The sequence below is a fragment of the Pelobates fuscus genome, chromosome 5 (assembly GCF_036172605.1).
Source record: "Pelobates fuscus isolate aPelFus1 chromosome 5, aPelFus1.pri, whole genome shotgun sequence".
NCBI lineage: Eukaryota > Metazoa > Chordata > Amphibia > Anura > Pelobatidae > Pelobates > Pelobates fuscus.
Genome location: NC_086321.1, coordinates 340805196 through 340819366, shown reverse-complemented (window position 1 = coordinate 340819366; position 14171 = coordinate 340805196). Strand labels below are relative to the sequence as shown.

At 42.7% G+C, this 14171-nt stretch overlaps 1 protein-coding gene across 1 annotated transcript in view; it reads right to left on the bottom strand.

Annotated features, from left to right (window-relative positions):
* Window positions 1–1017: 1017 nt before the first annotated feature.
* The window catches only part of FBXO47 (F-box protein 47), a 212200-nt gene continuing 199046 nt past the window's right edge, over window positions 1018–14171 (bottom strand). Inside the window, exon 12 of the mRNA XM_063456603.1 lies at window positions 1018–1127. Within this exon, the coding sequence (XP_063312673.1) occupies window positions 1018–1127 (110 nt within the window). The remainder of the gene's footprint in view (window positions 1128–14171) is intronic.

Sequence of the window (14171 nt, the reverse complement as noted above, 5' to 3'; positions counted from 1 at the left end):
TGTTGCTAGAACTCTGACTCTAGATCTGACTTAACTCTTCTATTTTGGATTGCCACTTGTGTACCTCACTCTGACTGCTGCTACTCTGGACTCATGACATGACCTGACCCATGACATGACTTTACTCTGCCCTTAAATTTACCATTGTGTGTTGTGCAGGAACTTATATTGAAACTCCACCAAATCCAAAAATAAATGTGAGAAAAGGTAAATAAGATACTGAACTAGATTGGAAAAATAATTTACTGTTCATGAATGGTTATTGACAGGTTGCATAAGAATGTTCCACACAATAACAATAAAACACTGTAAAGTAGCCAACTCAAAATACATGTTCTGAGTACCATTTTAACGTGCACATGGAAAGCTCTTCTGCCATTACTTTGAAACTAAAATAGCACTTCCACCAACTACAAACCCAGAAGTTAAACCTAAATAAGTATATTAAATATACTAAGGCAGTAGAAGCCATAATAAAAAATAGAAATATACAATAACTAGCCTTTTCTAATATGGTACCTCTGACAATTTGTACAGTCGGCCTAGCGCTCTATGCTAGTAGGTACACTTAGGGTTTATGGAACTATCTAATGACTTTCTCATGGGGTTTTACGTTTCTAAATTACCAGTTATTATTCTTCCACTTGCTACAGTATGTCGAGAGAAAAAAAAAATCATATGCTGCGATTAATAGCAAAGACACATTGAGGATGCTGAGCAAGTTATTATAGCCTCATATTTTGACAGATGAATATATTATCTAATGTACAGCATTCAGTTATCTGAGAAAAAAATATTAATTGTACCTAGAATATACCTAGATCCTCTGGACTGTTGTTAAATTTTAGTTATTTTGCTGAATTATGTCACAAGGAGACAATGTTTCAGCTCTTCAGCACAGCAAGCCTCACAGACCTAGAAGCAAACAATCTAGTGGTTCCGAAGAGCTGAAGCGCATAATTCCTGCTTTGTCAGGAGTTGAAAAAGAGTCCTGCAGTTTTACATTGGTAAAGGATGTCAAAATGAAGGGCTGTTGAGGGTAAGGTAAAGGATTTCCTTGTGGAAATTTGCCTGGGCATTGACCAAATGGAAAAGATTCAAGAAACTGCTATCCTCTTCATCACGCCCTCCTGCAGGACAACAACAGAAGGCTCTTATAACTTGCATCTGAATAGGAGAACAGAACATGCACACAGGCACTGCTAATTTTCCACTGTAAAATACTTACATATGTAAAGGTTTAGTGAATTGAAAACCTAATTTTAAACTTCAGATCTCATTTGCCAAATAAGGAAATGTTTTCATTAGATGAAGTCAAAGATTGGCTGAGCTTTGCAATTCAGTTATCATTTCACTACAATTTACTGTTGACTGTGAAAAACATTTTCATCTGTTTGTTATATGATTATACCATCTAAAACTGCTTACAAAATGTGAAGTTCGTATATTTGTGCTTGGATTATCTGACTTATATGTAAATGTACTCACAACAAGAAAAAATATATATTAAGATGTCTTCCTTGATGACATCACTGAAATAAATCAGTAAGTAAGGGTTGTTGACCTTCAAATCAATAGAGCATACTCTACCATTAGTCTTAACAGACAGTATGAGGGATTAAATAGAAATGTTGCAATATTGTTTTGAATGAAATGTCTAGTGACTAAACGTCATGGCTATTTTCTGCTAAATTAATTCAGGAAACAGCAGTTGATAATGGAAGGGAAAAAACTATTTAAATTAAAGGGATTTCGTAAACACCAAAATAACTTTAGCAGAATGAAACAGTTCAGGTGTTTGGGATCATGCCCCTGTGGTGTCATTGCTCAATTCTATGCCATGTAAGGGTTAAATCACTTTGTTTTTGCAGCACTAGTCACACCTTTTATGGTTGTGACTTACGCAGCCAAAGAAATACTGGTTCATTTTTAGATCTAATATATGAGTCAAGTTTAAAAATTAGATCTCTATTAGGACGTTTTTAGGGAGGTTTTGTGCGTCACATCCATGGGTGGCGTAACTATGGCTACATAAAAAATTTTTAAACTTCTAAATCGCAGAGAATTAAGCAGAATTAAGCAGTAAGAATGCAGAGGCATGATCTATACACCAAAATTACCTATTTAAGCAAAAGCCCTTTTTGGTGCTTAGACAGTCCCTGTAATGCAGAGACATAAAAATGTGCACACAATCTTGAGCAATACATTGTAGCTACAAGGGCTTAGATTTTACATGTTGTCATGACACTATAGTGAAAGTTCATTTCACATTGCAATATAAAATGTTTATCAAATGTAAGTGCAGCAAGGGCTACCTACCAGTGTCTGACTGCTAAAGGTGCCTACCCCGCCTCCAAAAGGAACTTTTATAAGACGAGTAAGCTGCCCATGGTGTAGTGGCGATGCTATGTGAGAAAGATCACATGATGCTATTGGTTGTAGAAACCCCGCTCTTCTGGTGTGTGTATGTTTGTGTGTGTGTGTGTGTGTGTGAGTAAGCCTTAGGTAACAAAAACAGCCATGAAACTGTCCTGTCATAAACACAAACAATGTAAGTGACAAACTCCTCTTCCAAGTTAAAGGATCACTATAGTGTCAGGAAAACAAAGCGGTTTTCCTGACACTATAGTGCCCTAAGAATGCCCCCACCCTCAGGGTCCCACTTCAGCCACTTACCTTAATCCAGCTCCGGGCTCCCTCGGCGCTGGTGACCTCTCCTCCCTGCAGACGTCAGCGGAGCCGAATGCGCATGCGCGGCAAGTGCCGCATGAGCATTCAAAGTGTCCATAGGAAAGCATTTCTCAATGCTTTCCTATGGACGCTCTGCGCTATGGAGTTTCTGTGAAACTGCTATGTTTGCATCTAAAGGGTTAAAACCTGAGGGACCTGGCACCCAGACCACTTCATTGAGCTGAAGTGGTCTGGGTGACTATAGTGTCCCTTTAAATAAATGCAAAGATCTTGTGAACCCAATCAAACATCTCTGGAGAGACCTGAAAATGGCTGCTCACCGACAGTCACCAACCAACTTGAGAGGATCTGCTCATATGAATGTCAGAAAGTAGCCAAATATTGGTTTGCAAAGCCTGTTGTGTCATACCCAAAAAGACTTGAGGCTGTAATCGCTGCCAAAGGTGCCTCAACAAATCACCTTTGGCAGTCTGAATACGAATGTCAATGTGATGTTGATGTTTAAGTTTTGTTTAACCCATTAAGACAGCAGGACGTACTATGCCGTCCTTATTTGGGTGGCTCTAAACGCCGCAGGACGGCATAGTACGTCCTGGGCGGTCTTACCCCCCACGTGGCCGGCGGCACATGGCCGCTGCAGATCGCGGTCGGGGGGCATGCCTGGCCCCCCAGGCAGCCCCCCTGTGCCTGGGGACCGCGGTCTGCAGCTTCCGATCGCAGTGACAGGCTGTCACTGCGATCGGTATTTACCATGTGTCAGCCGATTTTAAAATCGGCGACACATGGAGCCGCGGCATTTTTAATCTGCAGATCGCGGTCGGGGGACATGCCTGGCCCCCAGGCAGTCCCCCTGCGGTCAGTGACCGCGATCTGCAGAGTATGATCGCAGTGAGAGGCTGTCTCTGTGATCTGAATGCAGAGACAGCCTCTCCCTGCGATCTGATCGCAGTGACAGCCTGTCACTGCGATCAGAGTTACTATGTGTCAGCCTATTGGCTGACCCATAGTAACTCCAGGCAGGATCCCCCTGCAGATCACGGTGGGGGGCATGCCTGGCCACCCAGGCACTCCCCCTGTGGCCAATTACTGTGATCTGCAGGAGGTGATCACAGTGACAGCCTGTCACTGTGATCACTGATCCTGTGCGTCAGCCAGTGATGTAAAATCACTGGCTGACACAGTCTCTGCCCCTCTCCTGTAATAAAAATAAAATATTAGTTAAAAAAATAAATAAATTACAGTTACACATCAAATATACTTAGATCATTTATATATATATTATATATATGATCTAAGTATATATATATATATATATATATATATATATATATATACACACACTAAGTGTATTTTAATATTTATATATATATAATTATATATATATATATATATATTAATACCAAAATACACGTAGAAGGATATTGATTAAATATATACATAATTATAATTATATATATATATTTTATAATAAAAAATATATAAATACGTTAAAAAAAATAAATTAAAAAATTAAAAAAAAAAATATATATATATATGTGTGTAATTTCGTTCTAACTGTATTTTGATATTAATATATATATATTGATATCAAAATACACGTAGAACGAAATAATATATATATATGTATATACCTAAGTATATACGTATACATCACTATATGTATACCTATATATAAATAAAAATAATTGTAAAAAAATTATATACATATATATATATACATATATATATCCACACACGTGGATATATAATAATTTTACATATATATTTATGTAATAATTTTACATAATTAGGTATCCTAATTAATTACAATTAGCGGGACCTGCCTAACAACCCAGGCCGAAAGTATAGGGAATTTAATTTGCTAGCACTATATTTAACCCTATAACTTTCCAAGACACTATAAAACCTGTACATGGGGGGTACTGTTTTACTCGGGAGACATCGCTGAACACAAATATTTGTGTTTCAAACCCGTAAAATGTATTACAACAATGATATCGTCAGGGAAAGTGAAATTTATTGCATTTTTCGCACACAAACGGCACTTACACTGACGATATTTTTGCTGTAATACTTTTTACTGTTTTGAAACACAAATATTTGTGTTCAGCAAAGTCTCCTGAGTATAACATTACCCCTCATGTACAGGTTTTAGGGTGTTTTCAAAAGTTACAGAGTCAAACATAAGGCTTGCGTTTCAGTTTTTTCACAATGAAATTCGCCAGATTGGTTACGTTGGCTTTGAGACCGTTTAGTAGCCCAGAAATAAGAATTACCTCCATAATGGCATACCATTTGCAAAAGTAGACAACCCAAGGTATTGCAAATGGGGTATGTTCAGTCTTTTTTAGTAGCCACTTAGTCACAAACACTGGCCAAAATTGGCTTTCAAATTTGTTTTTTGCATTTTTCACACACAAACAAATATTAACGTTAACTTTGGCTAGTGTTTGTGACCAAGTGGCTACTAAAAAAGACTGGACATACCCCATTTGCAATACCTTGGGTTGTCTACTTTTGCAAATGGTATGCCATCATGGGGGTAATTCTCATTCCTGGGCTACCATACAGTCTCAAAGGCAACGTAACCAAACTGGCAAATTTCAATGTGAAAAAACTGAAAAGTGTAACATGCTTTATTTGACCCTGTAACTTCCCAAAACACCATAAAACCTGTACATAGGGGGTACTGTTTTACACGTGAGACATCGCTGAATACAAATATGTGTATTTTATTGCTGTAAAAGCAAACAGTATTATGACATTCACAGTTAGAATGTCACATAGAACTAAGAAAATTTTAAAAAAATCTTATTTTCCCTCATTTTTTTATATTGTATTCATATTAAGTTATGTTCCATACCTAAATATTTGATGTTAAATGAAAGCCCTTTTTCCCCTGAATAAAATGATATATAATAAGTGTGGGTGCATTTAATATGAAAGAGGTGAATTACGGTTGGACAGACATATAGCGCAAATGCCAGGTTTTGTTTACGTTTTTTTTGGATCACAACTTGTACATTTGGCTGCGGTCTTAAGGGGTTAATATATTTGCAATAGTGTCAAAAATCTGTTTGTTTTTATTTGCTTTGTCATTATGAAGTATTAAGTGTAGACCAATTTTTTCAGTTGTGAAGATCATAACCCACTGTTTGAACATTGTTCTAATTACAATAAATATTAATATTGTGGAAGCATTGCCTCTTTAAAGTAACTTTTGCTAGCAAAGAAATCCTGTCAGAAACAGAAATTTTTGTGAATAAAAGATATATACTTTTTCATAACATAACACATAGTCTCCAAACCCTGAGAGTATTCTAATCTGCATGTGTGTAGACACCAGAGATCAAACCCGGGACTTAACAGGACCCGAAATTTGGGACTGTCCTGGCTTTACATTTGTATGCATTCCAGTTACACAAGTTACACTACAGACACTAATTTGCACACTGTGTTGTAATTTTATAGCAAGACAGGAGGCTTCATATTTGCTTATCTTTCTTTACTGTAACTCCCAGCAGCAAAGAAGTTAACAAGGTTGTAAAAAAAAAAAAAAAAATTCAAACAATTATAACACATCATTGAACAATATAGTGCTGTCAGACTCCTCCCACTTCCTCTTTCTTTGCTGCTTTCCTCCCAGGTGAGTCTATTCTAATTACGTTGCCTAGTTTCATTAATTGAATTTTACCTTGTCATAAATTGTTTGATGGTTTTTCCATGACTAATCCTGTACTGGTGTAACCCTAATTACAGGTTCATGGATTCCTTGTGTTACAGCCACTAACAGAAGTTTTTTATTTCACCTGTTTTATATGTATTGTGACCTTTATGGGCAAAGCAACACAGTCCTCTAGGGTAACAGGCATAGAACAACAGTCTCTGGTGCAAAAATGGTGTGGTTTATTTAGAGCGTGCACAAAATCCATACAGCAATCCGTTTGTTCAAAAACTGCAGCACAACAGAAAGGAAAATCTACAAAATAAATCCTAGCTCAAATTTGAGCACTAACTAAACATAAAAAAATGCCCCTTACTAACCAGGGTAATAAACTACACAAATCAAAAATAAGCATTGGTTTCACCAACTTTTAGCACTTTGTTTAGATGCTGCTCTGCACAGACCTGCTCTCTCTCTGCAGGTCAGATTGTATCTGACTCTTTCTGCTCTGAGACCTGCTAATTAAAGCCTCAGAAGTTGCTAATTGGGCAGGTGAATGAGTATAGACTATGGAGGATTCTGGGTCCTAGATATCTTCCTTCTATTACCCTCCCATAGACTCTGTCACATATCCCCCCGCCAGCTTAGACCCATCGGTCGTAGCGACCTTTGACAACAAACAATGGACTCTGGATAAACCATCTGCATTCCCCTGGTCTTTACCAGCTCTATGCTCCATAGAGAAGTTATATGGCTGAAGACTAAGGAACCACCTAGTTACTCTGGCATTTGTTTCCTTGTTATGTCTCATTCACGTCAATGGCGCATGATCTGTGACAAGTTTGAACCTTCTCCCCAACAGATAAAACTTAAGTGTTTCCAGTGCCCATTTTATAACCAAGCATTCTTTCTCAACCACTGAGTATCTCTGTTCATGGGGATTCAGCTTCTTGCTCAGGTACATAATGGGATGTTCTTCTCCCCTGTGTACCTGAGAAAGAACCGCTCCTAGGCCCACATCAGACGCATCTGTCTGTACCACAAATTCTTTTGTAAAGTCAGGGGCAACCAAAATTGGGTCAGCACACAAAACCTCCTTCAGGGTACTAAATGCCTTCTCTACCTCGGGAGTCCACTTGATCATAACTGGGCCTTTTGCCTTAGTTAGCTCTGTCAACGGGTTTGCGATCGTAGCAAAGTTAGGTATGAATCTACGGTAGTAGCCCACTAAGCCCAGAAATGCCCGAACTGTTTCTTTGTCACAGGACGTGGCCAATCCACAATAGCATCTACCTTACTTTTCTGTGGTTTCAGGAGACCCCTCCCAATAGTGTAGCCCAAATACTTAGCCTCCTCCAAACCTATCATACATTTGGATGGATTGGCAGTTAGACCTGCATCTCGTATAGACTTTATTACTGCCTGCACTCGGGGAAGGTGTGTTTCCCAATCTGTACTGTGTATAACCACATTGTCAAGGTAGGCAGCCGCGTATTCACTATGGGGCCTAAGGATTCTATCCATCATTCTTTGGAAGGTGGCAGGTGCACCATGCAACCCAAAAGGTAAGACTTTATAGTGAAATAAACCATCTGGTGTGGAAAAAGCGTTTTTTTCTTTGGCCCGCTCCGTTAAGGGAACTTGCCAATAACCTTTAGTCAGATCTAATGTAGTCAGATATCTGGACCGTCCTAATCTCTCTATTAGGTCATCAACCCTAGGCATGGGATAAGCATCACATTTTGATATCTCATTTAATTTTCTGAAATCATTACAGAATCTGATTTCTCCATTTGGCTTGGGTACCAACACTATAGGATTACTCCATTCACTTTGTGATTCCTCGATAACCCCTAGCTCAAGCATCTTTCGGACCTCTGCTTTGATGGCTTCTTTTCTGGCCTCTGGGATTCGGTAGGGTTTTAAGTTAACCCTTTTTCCAGGTTCCGTAATTATGTCATGTTCAATAACATGAGTCTTTCCGGGTACTGGAGCAAACACATCCCGATTTCTAAGAACAAACTCTCGGACCTCATTTCTCTGATGAGGTGCTAGAGTGTCAGCAATGTTAACCTCTGGTACTTTGTCTACTTTGGTCAGAGGAACTTTGTCTGTCATGGCCATCAAGGCCTCTCTGTCTGTCCAGGGTTTAAGTAAATTTATATGGTATATTTGTTCGGGCTTTCTTCTACCAGGTTGTCTCACCTTATAATTAACATCATTGACTTGTTCAATGATCTCGTATGGGCCATGCCAGTTTGCAAGGAATTTACTTTCTACTGTGGGGATTAGTACCATAACCCTGTCTCCAGGTTGAAAGACCCTAAGTCTAGCATTCCTGTTATAACTAGCTTTCTGGGCTTCCTGAGCTCTCTCCATATTTTCCCTGACAATTGGCATTATGGCCTCAAAAGACCCTGGAAAGGGAATAGCGCTACTGCGGGTAAAGGCAAAGCTCCTGCAAAAATGTTTAAACACTCCCTGCCTTGCACTATGCAGGATCCTACAGATCCTCTTGAGGGATCTACTTCCCGACTAGCTGGCCATATTTTAAATGACTATGACCCCTGATGAGGATTCCACGGCGAATGTGCCCCAGGATTCCTCAGCGTCGGAGTTCATTAAATAAACTTCTCAATATTTAGGATGCTAAGGGTGGCCCTCCATCTAAAGAGCCTGCCTCAGACATCCTTCTGGATGCTTCAGGCCTCCCCTTTTTGATCCAAGGGCGATTCGTCACCCAAGATCTGCAGAATGGGCCGCTCCTGACCATATTGCCAATTTCTGCAAAATGTGGCTTTGCAAGCCCCTCGAGAAAGAAATTAGAAATAAATTAAGGGCTGAATGCCCAAGACCAACTATTCCAGGCAAAGTTGCCTCTACCCCTGAATTTGAGCCTATGCTTGGCATTTACTTAACTAAATCTGGCAAAGACCCTCGTAAGGGTATTGAACAAGGGTTAAAAACGGCCCAAGACAAACTTCTGGACATTTCAGGTCCTATAATCCAGATTTTTATCCTGGCAGATGAGGCACTCACTAGCGGTGAATTTGACCCACACACCGTAAGAGAATGGGCTCAGAGAGCTCTATGCCTATTGGGCAACGCCAATGTGGCAATGTCGGTAGAAAGACGAAAAGCAGCACTCTATAAAATTGATGCCAAATTGGTAGACTTAAGCTCTAAAGAGTTGGGACCAGAAGCCGATGGTCTATTATTCGGCGACAGGTTTATGCGAGACCTCTCCAAGCATGTCTCGGTTTTTACTACACTAAATAAAGCCAGTCCTCATTACGCAGGGTTTTCCGCTCCCAAACACAACGTTTTTCTGGGAGAGCTGGTCGCTACAGGGGCCGAGCTACCAGTAGAGCAGCCTTTGCAGGCTACAGGCCCCAACCCACAGACTATTGGTCCTCAGGACCCACCCAACCCTATCACAGACAGCTCTTCAACACCAGAGGCTCTATCCGAGGATGTGGTTCTGCATCCCTGCGCGGACGCACTGCTTCAGGTAATGGACCTTACTTATTTAAAAAAATTACCAATTGCTGGTCGATTAACCTATTTTTTTCCAACAGTGGAAACTACTTTCTCAGGATCACTGGATCCTTCATACAGTCAGGGGTTTCAAGATAGATTTCCTCACACAACCCATTCAAAACTTTCCTCCGACACCTTTAGAGATGTCGAAAGCAGACAAACTAACCTTAAATTCAGAGTTACACAAAATACTAGACAAAGGGGCGATCGAACTTTCGCCTTTCCCTCACACCTTCCTCAGCAACATTTTTCTTGTACGGAAAAAGACGGGAGACCACCGTCCAATTATCAATCTCAAAGCACTGAACCAATTTATCACATACCGTCATTTCAAGATGGAAGGTATCCATCTTCTCAGGGACCTACTCTGCATGGAAGACTGGTTCTCCAGATTCGACCTGAGGGATGCCTACCGGTCCCAATCGCACCGAGTCATCGTGCCTTCCTGCAATTTCTCTGGCAAGACGTAATTTGGCAGTTCACCTGCCTTCCTTTCGGACTTTGTTCCGCCCTTTGGTTTTTCACCAAGTTAATGAAACCGGTCATGGCACTGCTCCGTTCTCAGGGAGTACGTTCCATCATATATCTAGACGATATCCTGATTATGGCCCAAGACCAACATTTGCTCCGCAAACACACACACATGACCTCTGCTCTCCTTCAAAACCTTGGTTTTGTCATAAATTTCCAGAAATCAGATCTGGAACCCTCTCAGATAGTCCAGTTTGGGCTTTCAAATAGATTTGGTTCAGGCGACTTTGCAGCTGCCTTACCCCAAAATCGAAAACATAAAGAAAGAAATTCAAAAATTATTCTCTTCACAGCGACCTCGACTCTGCGATCTTGCACACATTCTTGGACTCCTGTCCGCATCAATTCAAGCTATATTTCCCGGGCCTTTGCACTACAGAGCAATGCAACAGTTGAAAACCTCCTACTTGCATCGCTCAACCTCTTACGACCAATTCATATCTCTGACAGACGAAGTTCTCATTGAACTCCACTGGTGGCTTCGCAATATGGAAGCCTGGAATGGGAAAGCGATCTTCGGATCTCAACCAAATTTTATCCTGGAATCCGATGCAAGCCTTCTGTGTTGGGGCGCTACATGTGCCCGAACCTCCACAGGGGGTCTTTGGTCCCCTTCAGAACAGGCACTCCACATAAATTGTCTTGAACTCATTGCTGGATCCTTCGTGACCCACAGCTTTGACAAGGACGCCTCGAACTGCTCCCTGGTACTACGGATGGACAACATCTCTGCAGTGCGGTATGTAAAGCGCCTCGGAGGTTCCAAATCCAAACTTCTGTCCGATCTCACCAAGGAGCTGTACCAATTCTGCCTGGACAGGAATCTGTCCATTCCAGCGGAATTGTAGCGGAGAGCCGATCTTGCACAGCTATTCTCCACTAGAGATCCCAGTGAGGCTCAGGAACAAGGTGATGTTAAGTCCACAGGCAAGGTTTCCAGCAGGTAAAGTAATACAGCAGTATCCCCATCGCAATCCCAATAACTGGACGACACACAGTTTCAGGAGTAGAACTGACAAGCTTTATTCCACAGTTCCTTATAAAGCCCTCTCCCATGCAAGGGAGGAGGTTCTATCACTTAAGACATTATCCAATCTCTAAGTAGTAACCTCCCACAGATCTCCTCCCCTCCTCCAGCATCATAATCCCCTTATCGTTTACACAGTTTTCCCCGAGTTTTGGATGTACCCTAAATACTTGGGGTACATCCACAAATCCAACATCCCCAGATAGCTCTATTCTGGGGGACCAACATACTTAAAAATTAGCCCATTCGGATGAAGCGTTCGGGAGTTATGGGACTTTGAAGTTTGGACCGACCGCAGAGGTAACGTATCCGAAAACAGTTCCATGTATTCTGGCCCTGCGGTCGGTCACAAACAGGCGAATGCAAAGGGGTGAAATATTACTGCTAAGTGGCCTGACTGGGATTCGGATGAATCCCCTAGTTTGTGGGGTTCTTTCTACCGAACGGCGGGCCGTTCGGTAGTTTCCCCACGAAGTATTAGGAGTCTGGAGGTCTCAGCGGTGTTTGCCTAGTCAAGTGTCCGATTTTGTTTCCAGACACTCGACGGCAAAACACCGCTGTTCGGCAGTTTAAGATGGCCGCCGCCACGTGTTCGCATCCCGAATGGCGGCCACCCAGAGAACAAAGACCACACTGCAGGAATAGGTAATTACCCGTTTGCAACATTGTTGCAAACGGTAATTGAAGGCACACTTTACACGGGGTGGTCTGGTTGTTCGGTAGTTTCATTCCCTTGTTTTATTTGAATGATTCTACCGAACAACTAGAGGAATACAATTCTTTACATACATTTAACTGTCATTATAACCGGATACCATGATTTCTATACATGTTCATACACATTAAACCAGCCATATGACCAAATACACTTATTCTCATACATGTCGTGGGACAGCCCGGTACCAATCCGCTACACTGCTCCCCCTTGCCCACAAGCCGGCATACACAGTCTGATCCAACACGGATCGGCTTGGGGATGTCCGGGGGCTCACGGATCATTTCTCTAAGTCAGTTTGTCTTGACAACCCGTCAGCATTTCCATTCTGCTTACCCGGCCGGTACGGGATATTTAAGTCAAAAGGCTGTAGCGCCAAACTCCAGCGCAGCAGCCTGGCGTTGTCTCCAGCCACCCGGTTCAGCCAGACTAACGGGTTGTGATCCGTGAGCAAGGAAAAGGGCTGTCCATATAAATAGGGTTGTAGCTTCTTTAGGGCCCACACCACAGCCAGGCATTCCTTTTCGATGGCGGCGTAGCTTACTTCTCGAGGTAACAGTTTGCGACTGATGTAAGCCACTGGATGTTCTCCGCCATCGGCCCCGACTTGACTCAGTACTGCCCCCAATCCAAACATAGAAGCGTCTGTGTGAACAAGAAAACGTTTAGTTGGATTGGGAGCTGCCAAGACAGGGGCATTTATCAGTGCATTTTTCAATTGTTGGAATGCCTGCTCACACTCCGGGGTCCAGTTTACTTGGCGGGGAAGGTTCTTACGGGTCAGGTCAGTGAGGGGTTTGGTCAGGGCGCTATAATTGGGAACAAACTTCCTGTAATACCCTGCTGTCCCTAGAAACGCTAAAACCTGGGTCTTAGTCCTAGGGGTGGGCCACTGGGCTACAGCCTCTACTTTGGCGGGTTCGGGTTTCTGTTTACCGCACCCTACTCTATGTCCCAGGTAGTGTACCTCAGCCATGCCGATACTACACTTGGCCGGCTTCAAGGTCAGACCTGCTTCCCTTATCCTATCTAGTACAGCTCCGATGTGAGCTAAGTGTTCCTGCCACGTATTGCTAAAAATAGCAATATCGTCCAGGTAGGCACATGTATAGTCCTGGAATCCATCTAGGAGTCGATCCACCATCCTTTGGAAGGTGGCTGGGGCGTTTTTCATCCCAAATGGCATGACCTTAAACTGGTACAAGCCAAATGGGGTGACAAAGGCCGACTTCGGGATGGCGTCTGGGGCCAGGGGGATTTGCCAATACCCTTTACACAAGTCAATAGTGGTGAGGTATTGGCCCCTGGCCATTCTGTCCAGTAACTCGTCTATCCGGGGCATCGGATAGGCGTCAGATACAGTCTTCTCGTTCAATCTCCTATAGTCCACGCAGAAGCGGGTCGTACCGTCTCGCTTTGGTACGAGGACTACAGGAGATGCCCAAGGACTGTCTGAGGGTTCAATCACCCCCAGTTGGAGCATTTCGTCGATCTCCTTACGCATGTTTGCCCGTACCGCTTCTGGAATGCGGTATGGCGTCTGGCGCATGGGTAGTTGCCCTGGGGTCTCGACCCGGTGAGTTGCCAGAGGCGTGTATCCAGGTACATTAGAGAACGTGTCGCGTTTCTCTTCTAATAGTTGCTGTACCTCGATCCGCTCCTGTGGGCTCAGCCGATCTCCTAGCGCAACCTCCCCTAAATCCCCGGACAGCTGCCCATCCCCCAGCAAATCGGGGAGGGGTAAGCTGTCAAACTCTTCCGTGTTAGGGGCACAGATGGCGGTTACCTCCTCAGTACGCTCGTGGTAGGGCTTCAGCATGTTCACATGGAGCATGCGTCGCCCCCCAGTCCCTGTGCAGGGGCCGATAATATAGGTGGTATCGCATCTTTGCTCCACCACCTTATATGGGCCCTGCCAGGCGGCCTGTAACTTATCATGTCGGACAGGTTTTAAAATTAGTACCTTCTGCCCGACCTGAAAGCTACGGTCCCTGGCTCCCCGA